General features: G+C 35.7%; 1 protein-coding gene across 1 annotated transcript; it reads left to right on the top strand.

Annotated features, from left to right (window-relative positions):
* The first annotated feature begins 226 nt into the window (after positions 1–226).
* On the top strand, positions 227–15,206 carry CCDC152 (coiled-coil domain containing 152). Its single transcript, XM_052669997.1, has 8 exons — positions 227–289; positions 2,740–2,845; positions 10,285–10,353; positions 11,507–11,571; positions 12,549–12,651; positions 13,425–13,552; positions 14,466–14,582; positions 15,084–15,206. The coding sequence occupies exons 1-8, from the start codon at positions 227–229 to the stop codon at positions 15,204–15,206; spliced, it is 774 nt and encodes a 257-aa protein (XP_052525957.1).
* The last annotated feature ends 48 nt before the right edge of the window (positions 15,207–15,254 follow it).

Below are 15,254 nucleotides of genomic sequence, written 5' to 3'. Positions count from 1 at the left end.
AGATTGGCTTTGGTCTTTCTGACATTAATTTTATCTCTTAAAAATATTATATTTTAGGTTGGCTGAAGTTCAGATTAAGAGGCAAAAATAGTTATAATTTTTTCAAAAGTGTGAAGTGCTCTGCTTATATTTGTGGATAAGAAATCTTCTGAAAATTAATAGATCTATTTTTTATATATGCAATTGTCACTGGATGAAATGTTCCAGAAATAAATGAATCACAGCCATGAAGAAAGTCAATGTGGTGAATCTTGATAAACTTTTAGATAACTTCTCAGAGATAGAAAAGGTAAGTGAAAAAAAGCCTTAAAAGAGAGTTGAAATTGCTATCCATAAATATTTTTTTTTATATTGTGGGAAGCTTTTCAATTATTTTCAGCTAATCCTGATTAACATACTTTGTAATACCAATGCTGTTTCAAAGCTTTCTGTACTGGCTTTATCTCATAGTGATACTAGTGATTTAAAAGAACCATGGAATCATGCAGTTTCCTGTGTTGGAAGGGTCCCACCAGTATCAGCAAGTCTAGCTCCTTCATAACACACAGATGTATGTGGCTTCATACAGAAATACCCAAATGTTCAAATCCTGTGTTCTGCTCTGGTGCAGACTGTTTCCTAAGGCCTCAGCCCTCCCCTGCACAGCTCCATGCCGTTCCCTCGGGCCCTGTGGCTGTCACACAGAGCAGAGCTCAGCGCTGCCCTCCAATCTCAGAGAGGAGCTGCAGCCACCATCAGGCCTCCCCTTGACTCCTCTGTTCTGGGCCCAGCACACCAAGGGACTTGAGCAGTGCCTCACACACTGTACCCTCTGGAATCTCCTCCACCTTCATAGATCTCATTTGAATGCTAATATTTTTATTTGCTTCTCAAACTGCGGTGCCCAACCTGTACCCAGTGCTCAAGGTGAGGCTGCACAGCTCAGAGCAGAGCAGGACAGTCCTTCCTTCACCCACCTGGCAGTGCAGGGCCTGAGGCACCCCAGGGTGCTCTGGTCTCTTTGGGCAGCCAGGGCACACTGCTGACTCAGAGTCTATTCACCATCAGACAAAATGTCCAGAGCCTTTTTGGCAGAACTGCTCTGCTGCCTCTGGATACCCCAGGTCTGTACGTACAGCCAGGGATGCTCTGTCCCAGCTGCAGAACCTAGCACTTGTTCATGTTGAACTTCATATGACCGGTGATTGCTCAGCCTTCCAACCTGTCACAGTTTCTGTGCAAGATCTGTGAAGTCTGAGAAGCATTTGTTTCTGTGCTAGAATTTTAATGGTGCTGAAGACAATTTTTCTCAAGAAAAGATTGGAATATCTCTTTCTAACAGACACTTCTACTGTTAATAGCAGTATTACAAAGCTCTGCTGGACTTTTGCTTCAGAAATTGTTCCTTGTTCTAGAAATTGTTATTAGTATAGAATGAAAGTCTGTTTGTTCTTTTTTTTTTTTTTCCCCCCCATATATATGCACTGAACTCTTTATATAATTTCTTAAAGACTGATCCACTGAGGAAAGTTGGTACTGGATTCCTTGTTAAGAAATTGCCTTTTTGGTAGTTGATACCATTCAGTAAATCCACACTAGAGGTAATAGAGAAGCAGTGTCTAAAATAAACATAGTGTTTCTCATGAAACACATGTACATATATATAAAAATAACAATTTCTATTCATAAAGATTACTCATGTTGATTCCCAGTATGACATTCATAGCTTCTTATACAAAGCAATAAAAAGAACTTTGTGAGGATCGATCTCAACCATACACTGTAGAATTCAGAAGGATACAGATCATTGCTACTTCTTAGTTCTGCAGGGTAATCTGTCAAATGCATAGGCTTTCAAGTCTGACACATGAACTGCATGAAGGTCAACAAGGTCAAGTGCAAGGTTCTGATTTTGACCAAACTGGCTGAGAAACTGACTGGGAGAAATCATGCTGAGTAGAACTCAGGGGTGAAAAGCTAATTGTAAGCCAGCAGTATGCACTTGCGATCCAGAAAGCCAATCGTATCCTGGGCTTCATCAGGAGAGGTGATTGTACCCCTTTTCTCTGCCTTCATGAGGCCCTAACTGCAGCATTCTGTGCAGTCTTGGTGATCTCAGCATAAGAAAGATGTGGATCTGTTGGAGCATGTCCAGAGGAGGTCATGAGGATAGTCATAGGTCTGGAGCACCTCTCCTATGAAAACTGGCTGAAAAAGCTGGACTTGTTCAGTCAGAAGAAGAGAAGGTTCTGGGGAGGCCTCATTATAATCTTCCAATATATAAAACAGGCTTATAAGAAAGATGGAGAGGCCTTTTACCAGGCCCTGTAGTGACAAGACAAGGGGAACAGTTCTAAACTATTTTAAACTTGAAGAGGTTAGAATTAAATCTGATAGAAGGAAGAAATTTTTCAGAATGGGAGTCATAAGATGCAGGAATTCTTAGTTGTCCTAAGAATTTGTGGATGCTCGGCTATTGGAAGCGGCACATCGGCCAAGTTAGGTTGCACAGAGTTTTGAAACAGGAGAAGATGTCCCTGCTCATAGCAGGGAAGTTGGACTGGGGAACTTCAAAGATCCATTCCAAACCCAGAACATTCTACAATTCATCTTTTCTATGATAGAATTTCCAGGAAGTCAAATAATATAAGCTTGTGACTGCGATCCTGTTAAATGTTACTTTTATATAAATTTAAAACACAAGATATAAAACTTAAATCAAAAGCTATTAATATGTTTTTTTTTTTACCCATCTCCTAGAAAATTTCAGAAATTAATGAAGCAAACAAACTATCAGCTCTTCAGCTGGAAAAATCGAATAGGTTGTTAACATTAAGCCAATCAAGGGAGGAATCAGTAAAAGAAGGTAAGGTCTTGGCTTTTTGCTAAAAAAAGAAAAAAAGAAAAACAAAACAAAACAAAACAAAACACAAAAAAATGCTCTTTGCTGGTAGTCAGGAAGTTCTGAGAAACACTTCTATTGTTTTTAGTCACATAAAGCAGTAAGGATGTTAGATACTGTGTTAAATGTAGTGATGCTTATTTCATGGCATGTAATGGAATCTACCCTTCTACCAGCCTATCCTCTAAGGAGGTGGATATAACAGAAAGAGATCAAATCTTTAAGACAGAGCTTTCTCTTCTGGAACACACTGACTATGCCTGAAAATAGCTTTGTTCTTTGTTCTTTCAGTGGCACCCACAATAATCTCTATAGCTTTTTTAGGGACTGAGGTTAGACTGACAGGTCTGTAGTTTTCAGTGTCTTCTTTCATGCTGTTCTGGTAGAAGTGCATAACATTGGCTAGCTTATAGATAACAGCAACCTCCCTGGAATTCTGAAGTCTTAAATACAAAGACAGTAGTAATCGTTCAGGTATCCCCTATTTGTGGTTTTTGAAGATGAGAGATTGCATTGTGGCAGTATCTTTTTCTGCATCTTTACTCTCTCCTGAAGTATCTTCTACTGAGCACTATGATACGACAGCAAACTGAGAGGAACTCTGGCTTAATGCATTGGAAACATTTGTTTCTCTATTGAGCACAGAAGACAATGAAGGACAGTGATTCAGAAACAGAGCAATATGCTTCACTATTGATAAAAACAAAGAGGAGGTTTTTTATATGAAATAGATTTTAAAGACAAAAAGAAAAATTTTGACAAAAAGAAGAAATTATTGTTATCATAAAACTCATGGGATAAAAGATAATGAATATGAAAGAGACAATGCAGTAAGTCAGAGCAGCTGGGACACCATAAGCAGAACAGACTGAAAACAGATGGAAGTCAGAAGTGAGGTTTGGGTTATGTAAATTGCCTCACTTCAATGAGATAAGAGTGAAATGACTTGAGGAGATAGTTATGCTGACAAAACTGGGAAGAACAATCTCTGTTGTTTTGAAATAGATGAAAAAAAAATGTGGATTGCAGAAATCCAAGTAAAAATGCCAGAGTAATCAGCATGAAATATGAATAAGTTCAGCAGCAGCAGGAAAAAATTAAAAATAAAATAAAAAAAAAATCTCAGTAATATTCAAGATGCAGTAATTTACAAATTATTAAGGACAGGAGGCAAAATTTTTGGAAGATGCTAATTGTGGTCTGAGATTAAGAGAGACTGCCAACATGTTAGCAGCAGTAAAGGACAAAGTAAAAAGAGGTAACTTGAAACATAGTAAGATTTCCAAGAGGTGTCTGTGAAGTCTGTTTGGTAATGAGATAAATATGAGATACCAAGGGCATAGAATCTACTTAGAAAATAAGCTGATTGATGTGGCTACATTCCCTAAGCTTAAAATGTGTACCAGTAGAATACTTCAATAGAATTCTAGCAGACCACAAAATTCAAAATGTTTATGTAAGTAACATTTTTGAATGACATTCATTAGAGGTGATCAAACAGTATTTTCTCAAACCATTTTGTTCAGTGCATTGCCATAATCCGCAGTGGATGTTGTCAGAGAAATTTTCAGGTAAACATGAGTTACTATTTGCTGAGCGTCAGCAGTAATTATAATGTTAAAAATACTTTGAAAGGACATTATAGGTTATTAGGTAATTACAAATTACAGTAATTATAAAATATTTTCAAAGCATTTTGCCTTTTACTTTTAAAATTGATAAGGCAGACTTAGTAAATTTAATAAAATTACTAGTTAAAGTTATAACACACAGTTCTTTCAGACTCAGAGCACTGGAAGTGTTGGGTCAGGTAGTTTTGGTCGTTGTATCAGTGCTTGATAGTCAAAGAAGAGTGGCACTGAAAAACACTTTTCACTTCTCATGGGGATACAGAGGAGTCCTGCACGGAACTGGAGAAGACGTTTGGGAACAATGTATCATTGATTCTTCTATTCTTGTTCTGGCAAGAGTTACCCGAACAGACTATACATGTGAGAATGGCTTTTACATAATGATAGGGCCAACTGTGGCTTGGAAAAGAGATTTCTTCTAGGCTCATGCCCCAGGCCACTTCCCAAAATGCAGCTCAGTCACATTTGAGAGTATCAGTAGAACAGATCCAAAAGCAACTGAAATTTCTGCATCTGAAAGGCAGCGTCAAATTTTTAATGAACAGTGTCAAGATGCATTCTTAATGTGTGCAGGTTCTCACGTCGAACAAGATTCTAAAGTTCACCTTGTTGCAAAATTAACACAAGAGCAAATGAGTTTATAGGATAGATAAACAACTGAGCCTTAGCAGTAGACCACAAGGCGATTCACTGAACAGCTAAGGAAAAACATAAGAGACCACATGCTGGTGAATGGTTCGCATATGATTCCAAATAAACATGCTGCTTTCAGCAATGGGGAAGAGAGCAAAAGCAGTGTGGAAAGGAAGGCTGCTGTTCCACTTACCCTGAAGGACTTTTGGCTGCTGGGGGTGGAGGAAGTGGAATTTTATTCTGGCTGAAAAACCCTATATTATTATGAGAAACTGAAATGAGAATAGCATTTAGCACTCCAAGAAAATTCCAAAAAATGTAAGTGAGAACCTGAGAGCTTATTGACGTCCTTGATTGCCAGAAGTCTTTTGCAACTGTGCAAGATAAATGAAGAGTGGGATTTCTGAGGGATACGAAAAGGAAGGAAGCAAATTTGTAAAATTCAGTGGGGAGAGGAGTGTGAAACTCTTTAACCAAACATAACAGAAAAAGATGGGCAACCTGGCAACTGTATACATGTTCTGAAAGATAATAAATGAGCTTTGCATTGTTTTAATATTTTCTTTACTAAAGGTGAGATTCAGGTCCACAGTTTTTGTTTAGTGTAAATCACTGTGATCAACTTGAGATGGACAAGTCTGGTATTCTTGTTTTCTGCTCCTAAATGTTTTCTATACTGACTAAGTGGACAATTGTGGTGCAGACTGCAGTTTTGAATAAAATCTACCACAGTTTTTGAAAGAAAGCAATTGCATTATTTCCACTGAAAACTGAAGGTGGATCTAATGAGTGGTTTTGTTTTTGTTTGACCAATAATTCACTTTCTTCAAATATTTCTTGCAGCAAGAATATATTTGCAGCCCTGGATTTTGCATCCAAGTAACTAAGATGAGACTGGTATATTGAATGATACAATTCCATATGGCATCTCCAGTACTATGTATTTGTTGGGTAGTGTTTTGAACTCGTTGAAGAAAGAGAAAAGCAATTATTTTCTGTTATAAGTGTGGATGGAAGGATCTGCAATGAATTGTCAATACTAGATGTGGGATAATATTGATTGGCTGTTCAGTCTTTCTGTGTGTAGGGTGTATTCGTTACAGAGAAGGAGCCACACTAATGCCAATCCACAAAACTGTGCCCATTTACCAAAACTGTGCTTTCTCTTCCTTAATGTAGGCAAGCAAAACTGTGAGCTCAGTACTTTTTTCTGATCAAAACTGTACTTTAACATGAGAAAAATGCTAATATATATATATATATATATATAATAAAGATAAGGAAATATTCTTGGGATTGGACAAAAAAAGTAGTTTACATCTAAATACCTGTGGTTCATTGTAAGACTATCTGCTGTCAAACCGTTTACTCAAATGCATAGATGTATTTACAACGTGTGCATGACTTTCTAAAATATATAGCCTACTTTTCCAAAGGAATGAAAAATTGTAACAGAACCTGTCAGTATAAATAGATATAGTGACCTAAAGCTTCAAATTTTGCACAGGATTATTCCACAAATCTGTTGATATGATGTACTGCACGGTGTAGGAGCTGACAGTCACTGCTCCTATGCCCTTAGGGCTCCCCCTGCTGCTTTTTTAGAAGAATGGAACAAGGGAATGACGGCTGGCACACAGCTGTGTGAAAGGCAGACTTGAAGGAGGAATAGGTTAAAGTTCAAAAAGTTTGAGTAGAAAACCAAATATTGGAATCATAATTCACCATCGTGACTTCAGAATTTGTTTATGTAGACTTCAATCACAGGATCTACTGTTTTCAACAAACTTTCATCTTACAAAAAGCAGTGTTATTTAGCATACTTTATCTGTTGCAGGTATTAAAAGCCATTTCAGAAATGAAGTGGTACTATGAAAACAGAAAGAAAAGGCTTAAGAGGAAGTAACCTTAGTTTTGGTGTCCCCACTATTCCCTGTCTGAATGTTTTGTAGCTTAACTGTTAGAATTACAAGGAGCAGAAGCAATGTGAAAAGTTTTTAATGAGAACAAAATGTTCTGTTATAGGTAGCCCATATGGTCTTCAAATACAAAAAATAAAATTGTAGAATATAAATATGTAGGATAGCAACAAGCTGCATGTGTATGCACACACAGAACTATTCTGTGTTGGTCTTATTAAAAACATTTTTGGCAAAAATGTTGTTAGTGAAGAAGTAAACCAAACCTTAATTACATAAAATTGCTGGTGTTTTGATGCAGAAAATTTCATTACTGCCAAGAATATGATGGCATCCTTATTTGGTGGCTAGAAAAAAAAAAATAATAATAAAATTGTACTGCTTGTTAAATTTGAGTTTAGTCTGTGATCAAGATAAAAGCTAAAAATAAGCAGTAATAGTATAATAGTAAGCTGTTATCTGCACAGCCATTAAGAAGATGTAGGTTTATGTTTAATCAAGGTAGTTATTTGAGACACATTTGTAAACAAAATAAAAAGAACTGCAAAGCATGTTTAAATGGTATGGATCTTTGAAGTCTTTCGTGTTACAAATTTTGCAGTTTTTGCATTCAGACGTGACAGAAATTATTTCAGATGTGGATTACAATGAAGTATCAGTATCCAAAATATCCAAATTTAGATGCTTACCTTAAAACATAGGAAGTCTAATTTGTCAATGTACCATACCTGTTTCTTTTTTTTTTCACTTATTTACAGTTATACAAATAATTTTCATTTATATGTAGATACACATTTTCAATACCTGGAAGCTTGAATCTCAGAGTGGGTATCTGTAAAATGAGGAGCACGTCTTCTTTCTACATGCATGCAGAGTTGCGCTCTCATGGATGTGCACACTGTTTGCAGTATGTCTGTGACACAGAAAAAAGCCAGTGGCATACTAAAGCTGCCTCCTGACCTGGAAAGAGGCCTGCAGGCATGATAAGCTGCTGACCATATTGACTTAACTGGATAACAGTGTCACAGACAACTTTAGGATTAGAATCCGCTGATCAGAAGCATCTTATCTCATTCAAAAGAAAATTCTCACTTTCTATAACTAACAAGATCGTGGAGGTGTTTTATTTAAAATCATGATACCATTCCTTGCTCTCTTCACCTTCTTGTTCTGGGGAGAAGCTGTATGCCTACACGTGTATTCAAGACCAACTATGATAATGAGCATCATAATTCAAATACAATAGAATTAAGAGTTTGACTTGAATGGTTGAACTTGAATGGTTGAATTGGCGTTCTTAAAGCATGCTTTCTTATGTCCTGCCTTTAGCTTGAGTTTCCTGTTCATCCACCTTTCTTTGTTGCACAGTGTGATTGTTGTCTTACCACCTCTGTTCCTTTTCAATTGGTGTCTGGCACTTCTCTTCAGTGTTGTGCTGCATGACTCACAGTTCTGCCATCTACCTCGAAAGTAGTGTCTAGCTCTGCTGTGTTTTGCCCCTCCCATCTACATCTCAATTTCTTCCACATCTACCTTTGCAGTCTCAGGCTTTTTCTTCATGATACTGAAGCACCTCTCACTACCACCACATCTAATGGGTGAAGAGATTGACATCAGCTGTTATTACAGAGCAGCAGTTAGCTCCTGATACAGTGGCAGAAGTCTTTTTCAGTTTTTGGGCTATTTGTCCGAGTCCTGAAAACTTAGCAGCAAGTAGTGAAAGATCTCCAGGGAGCACGTACAAACTGGGATTTTCTGAAGTCAAGCATTTGACTGAATTTGAAATTGACAGGTTTTCAGAGTGGAGGTCAAACAAATATTTGATAAAAAGTAGATTTCTCCATTAACAGCTTAAAAGCACCTGCAATGAAGTACAAGTATTTTAGCAATAATGGTCATTCATGTAATAAGAGGGCACATGCATGAAAACAAATGTCAGTTGACATTTTAAGAAAGAACCATTTTTCACAGCCTGTAACAAATATTTTCTTCGTGTTCATTTTATTACCCTTGGATGTGCAGTTCAGCTACTATAAGCTTATCCTCAAGTATGTTTACTTTCAGTTTGCATGTCTTGCAATACTTTATGGCAATTTATAACCCTTACTCTGTGTAAAGCTTACATATTTAGCAGCCTTGAAATTAGTATTTAGCCAGATTCTGCAAGACATCCAAATGATATTGACCTAGCTAATACTAAGAAAACATTTAATGACATTTAATAAACATTAAGTGATAAAACATTTAGGACCTGGAAGGACAGATATTTTCAGTAAGTTTTTAGGAGTAAAATCTTGCAGCAGAAAATGTTCATTTAATATGGAAAAATAATTATTTTGGCTTTTAAACTTCCATTATTAAAATATTTATTTGCTGATAGTATTGTAAAGAAAAATTCTTCAGTCCTCTCTTCTTTCCTTTACAGATTGCAGAGTTTAATGGAGATTATCACAGTGCTTGCTCCCCACTCTGGAAACTCATAGTTGAATCCAATGACCTAAGGCTTGCAATCATTTTTTAACTCCTCTCCTATGAAGTGTTCACTGATTTTTCCAAAATAAACTGTAATTCCTATATATACCAAATGTTTGCTTAGCTACTAACAGCAGGCTTTCCTTTTTCATGATATTATTTATTCTGAAATCCACCAGAAAACCAGAGACTTGGTATAATAACATCGCTAACTAATTAGAATCTCAAGTATGAGGTAATTTAGGTAGTTGTTACCAAAAAGCCCAACCTAAGAACAAAACTGTGTGTAGATTCTTTTCTTTTTCTGAATTCTTGATCTACCGTTAGAAGGCTGTGAATCTTCAGGCTGACTTATACAGTGCAAGTGAAGTTTAGATATATATGGTCAGTAAAGACTTACTGCATCTTCTTGCAAAAGATGTCCTTTTCTGAAGTTGTGTGATGAATTAAATAAGGTTAACTCCCAGGGAGAAAGAGATTTCCAGCTCTTAAAGACTATCAATCACCTTTACAGTAAGCAAAGCATTATATTTTTCCCACTATCCCCAAAAAACAAGTTGAACATTTTTGAAAGACAATAAGGAAGAATTATGCTTGCAATTCTATTACTCAGAAATGTATATTATTTTCAGGCGTTTTTATTATGTTATAAAAGCACTGTTTAAATGTGAAGCCCATTATTTTTTTTCAATTGCCATATTAAAGTGGTGAAGAAAATGTTTTCAAACAGTGGATTTTTCACTTCTAGAATGTACTGCTCTACGGAATGTGATAAAGGGTCTTACACAAAGTCTTGAAAACCAGTGTAACATAAAAGGTAAAAGAAAATGTCCTTACGTGTACTGTGCAGTAATATTGTATGAACAGGATTTTCAATTTTTTCTTTCTATTCACTGTGTTTTTTAGAGAGAAGCTCACTAGCATCCAGACAGAAATGAAACAAAGTATATCTAAAATCAATCCTGTACAGATTTTGGTGGTCTCCGTTCTCAGTAAATGTCTATTACTGTTACTCTGCTTAGAATCCACTCATTCCGGTCCTAGCGAGATTTTTAGTTAATAGTGAGATATAAAATCTATTTCAGCATAGCAAGGGAAACTTAAGAAAAAGTGGGAAAGTATTACTCAGTCACTGAACTGTATTTTCTTAAAGCATTTATTCACAGTCTTTGCTATAGTGCTTTGTAAAACTGGAGTCTTAATCCTCATCTCAGGGAGGCTGAAATTTGGCTGTTATCCATAAATTCTTGATAATTGCTCGTTGTTATTTTAATTAAAAAGTAAAAGTACTTAATTTTTATACATATCATATAACAACATATTTTTATAGTGCAGAGTAGTTATCATATTTAACTATATATACCCTTTCTGCATTCAAGGTACTTTAGCATAAGCGTTAATAAAACTCTAAAAATTGGAAGTAAATAGCTGTTTTTAATAATCAGAATGAATTTTGCTAATCAAGAAAGCACTATCTGCTTTCCTAAATTCCTTATGAGACACTGCTTTACAATTTGCAGCTTTACAATTTACAGCTATAAACAAGCTGTAAAGGAGCTCATACAAATTGAGTAAGCTCTGGTTTTCAGAAACAAGTACTTAAAAAGTTACATCTCTTAACTTGAAAGTATTATTGATATGATGATAATCTTTCATTTTTTGAGCACGTCAACTTTGTATCAACTTTGCATTTGGTTTTCTTGAATGCAGAGGTAAACAATTGCTAAAGATTGCTTAACGCAGTTCAGTGTAAGTAATATCATATATATATTATAACTATACAGTGAATTTTCTTCTTCAAATAAATTGTACAGACATTGTGTATCTCTGTAAGTTAAGATCACATCCAGAAAATGTCAGGTCTCTCTAGAGTCCAGACAATTAAAAAAAAAATGTGAATAATTTTCTTTCAGGCTTCCATGTGTCAACATTTACCTTTTAGTGTATTGTTCTTTTCTGTTGTTTTTTAGATGAAAATGACAGACTGAAGGCAAACATTCATGTCTTGGAAGATAAATTAAGGGCTTCTGAACAGGTTTGTCAGAATGATCAGTCTTTAATAGGAGGAATAATAACAGTCACGTATCTGTTGAAGCAGTTCTTATACCTTTTTACTCTTGAGTTTGCTACCAATCACGTTAGTATTTCACTTTTCCTAAAGTTCATCCTGTGTAAAAAGAGAAAAGTTGTTCTAATGACAGTCTGAGAGAGTTTTACAGGAACTAAAGGGTCAAAACTACACAGTGCTGAGAACTCTGGCTCAACCTGAGATACGCTCGTTTCTTACCAATATTTAGTTTTAAAATCTACTTTTTACAAATAATTTCTTAATAGTCAAGACTGCCTTTGTAATGCATCTGAGCATTGCTCTAGTTCGTGTCTATCTACAACAGAAGGTTCTGATGACATCTTGGGAGTAAGCACCTCTGCACTGGCAGTTAGAGCAAATTACTTGATAATTCTGGAGTATTTCTCATTGATGTAAATTTAAAATAAGTATGCCCAAAGTACTAACTTGAGTGTCTGGGCCACTAGCTTTAATACCACTGATGTTTCCACTGCTGCCAGTGTAAAGTTGTGGAATTCTTGGTATAAGCAATATTAGCAATCTGAGATACTTTACATACAATTTCTTGTTGCACAATTCTACAACCAGAAATTTATACAAGAAAAACTGTAGTTATTTAACCAACTGCAGAATCATACCAAATATTGCACTGAGGAAAAGCATACTTTTCTTTTGCCCCTTCTCCTAATACAAGCAGTTTATAATTTTATTTTAACACATAGATGAAATCTGCTGCATCTTTTATGTGTATATTTTCATTGTGTTAAGTAAGATGTAGCTGGACATTTTAGTGTTGAACAGATGCAACTTAAAACAACCACAGAATTATAGAATTATGAAGAACTGAATCCTTACGTATATTTTGACATGAACATTGTGCTTTGCAGAAGGCTTTCTAAGCACAGACACCTGAAGGTTTTTATGAAGAATTTATATGTTCACAGGAATATAAAGAGCAGATTGAGAAACTCACAATTGAAATTCAAAACAAAGAGGAAGACCACAAATTAGAAATAGCACAGTTGAACTGCAACATGAGAAAAAAAAGTAAGTTTTCTGAAGCCTGAATGTTATACAGCTGGATACCATGTCCTAGTCTGTAAGAGCTGTACTTCATTAGCATAAATGCAAAAAATAGTTCCACTTCCTCAGGCAATCACGACTGGAAAACAGTTTTTACTTAGAGCCCAGGTGTAGTACTGACAGAACAAACATGAAAGCTAGAAGTGGATATTATCAAAACGAATTTTATCTTAACTAAATAGACAATGGCAGTGAGGTATTATTGCAGCAACACCATATGAGCAGAAGTTCCAAAGCAGGTATAACAGAAACTGGGAGCTCATACATAAAAATCTGAAGGAGTTAAATTTTGGGTTGAGTACTAACTGAAGAAATGCTTTGAACTTGCTGAAAATTTATTTAGGTAGGCTCCTGGGATGGTATTTCAGCTGTACCTGAGAAGAGCAGGACTTGGTGCGAATAAATAATGCTGCAAAAGGAAACACTTGATTGTAGTATGGATTACATTTCATCACTGTCAGAGGTTTAAGAAGTAGGATTTTTTTAGTGATTCACATAGCTGTAGAAAAGCAAAATGAAGCCTCTGTAGAACATGATGCTGCTTTAACGAAGCTCAATCTCACTATGGTTCCAGATAGATGGATAGATATTTTTGTTTGACAGAAATGGTTCCAACCTGTTGCTGAAGAAATCTCTGCTATCTGGGAAATGCTCTGTTTTTGTTTTATTTTGTTTTTCCATTTAATAATATTATGCAATTAATTTAATCAATGTATTTGGTGTTACTGTGATATTAGCTGAAGCAAAAGAGATGGAGTATAAGGAACAGATAGAGAAAAAGGAACTGGAAATATTAGAGCTAGCTAGACAGCTGAAAACTCAAGATGAAGAGAAGCAGAATGAAATAATTAAACTGCAGATAGAGGTATGTTTCCTGCTGAATTAAAGCTCAGTTAGGCATTGAGGAAACTTAGAAGACTAGTGAAAAATGCTGTAATTAGTGCATAACAATAATGGTGGAGCCTAAGCCTGTTAAAAAGTGATCTTTAGAAGGGTAAGTGGCATTGCTCTCTCTTTCACTGTGGGATTTAAGTAGCTTCTGCTCAGAAATCTACACTTCTATCTACTGTATATGGAGGCTGAGCTTTGTAGTCTTCCTTTAATTTATTTTGAAAGCGTTGGTAATTTTTGACCTACAAAGTAATTAAAACAATGTTTTCTATTTATATTATTTTATCATTGTCTCTGAATGCTTGAAGATTTTCATTTTTTAGTATTTCCTTTCTATAAACTTCTGAGAGCTTTCAGACATGGAATTCAACACACATTTCACAGCTCAGTCCTCGCTACAGAAAAGTGAAGGAAGTAGTTCAAATCTTTCCCATACTCACTAAGACACAAGCTGTTCCGTAACAGAAACAGGGCGTTTGATATCTGTAATATGTGAGCGGAGGCTTAAGAGGCTTTTAGCATCCTTTCCATTTCTCTTCCTGCATACATGAGACTGTGCTGCCAAAGTACTTTCAACTTTTCATTTTCATAGTGTTCTTTTTATCTAGTATTTCGGCAATGCTTATGTGTAATGTAGTGGTATCAGAATATTTGTTCTATTTTCTTTTTCTAATATTTTGAAGCATTATTAAGAAATATAATCTGTAACTATGTTCATTTCTGATAAATTTCATTGTCCTATGACTAAACACTAGGTAATCGTGCAACAACTTTCAGATATAACATCCATTAAAGAAAAAAAAAAAAAGAAACTTCTTGAATTGTTTAACATACTTTTTTTCCCCCTCTTATTGTACTGCTAATATTTTCTCTTCTGTTTCTTTCAGTTCAATGCTAAATTGGCAAGAGTTCAGAACAAAACAACAAAATCATATTCAGATGCTTCTGTTCTGCCACAGAGTATCTATCGAAGGGTACGGGCTCCAATAACTCACAATACTCAAGTATTGTTACAGCCCATTCTAAATGGCAGGGGTTTTTTGCTGTTAGTGTTTCATTTGCAAGAAAACTTTATTTGGGAAAAGAAGTTCTGTAACCTACAGGATCTAGTCAATTTGTCCTTTCAACACTTCTCTCCCACCTCTAGATTACCTATTCCATGTCCTTTTGCAGTTGGTACTGATGTTGTCCAGTTTAACACCTTTGACATGAATAACAGCACAAGACCACATGTGAAGTAGCTACAGTACAGAATTGTTAACTTTGAAATTTGAGATAGAAATAACACTGATGACAAATTTTGCATGCATCAGTAGCTTTGTGGACTGGGGACTTCGTAATGTCACAGGAAAAGGATTTAAGGGGATATCATTTCTTTTAACACTGTGATTAAAGATACCAAGAAAAAAAACATTCTTATTAAAATACTGCTTGTTAGCAATAGCTTATTGTATTGGTGCATAATCCCACCTGATAATTATGAATTTTTATTTGCATTTTTACAGAAACTACAGCACCTGCAGGAGGAGAAAAACAAGGAAATTGAGATCCTCCGAAACACCATAAGAGACCTAGAGCAACGTCTTAACAAAGGCCAAGATTTGCACTTGAAACGGAGGCGGTTTTGAGTAAACAGCATGAAGCTTTTCAGTAGAACATACAAGAAACAGCGTATT

Source organism: Tympanuchus pallidicinctus, unplaced genomic scaffold (genome assembly GCF_026119805.1).
Source record: "Tympanuchus pallidicinctus isolate F22 unplaced genomic scaffold, pur_lepc_1.0 scaffold9, whole genome shotgun sequence".
Lineage (NCBI taxonomy): Eukaryota > Metazoa > Chordata > Aves > Galliformes > Phasianidae > Tympanuchus > Tympanuchus pallidicinctus.
The sequence above is the reverse complement of the archived record's forward strand: the minus strand, read 5'-3'. Positions and strand labels throughout refer to the sequence as shown.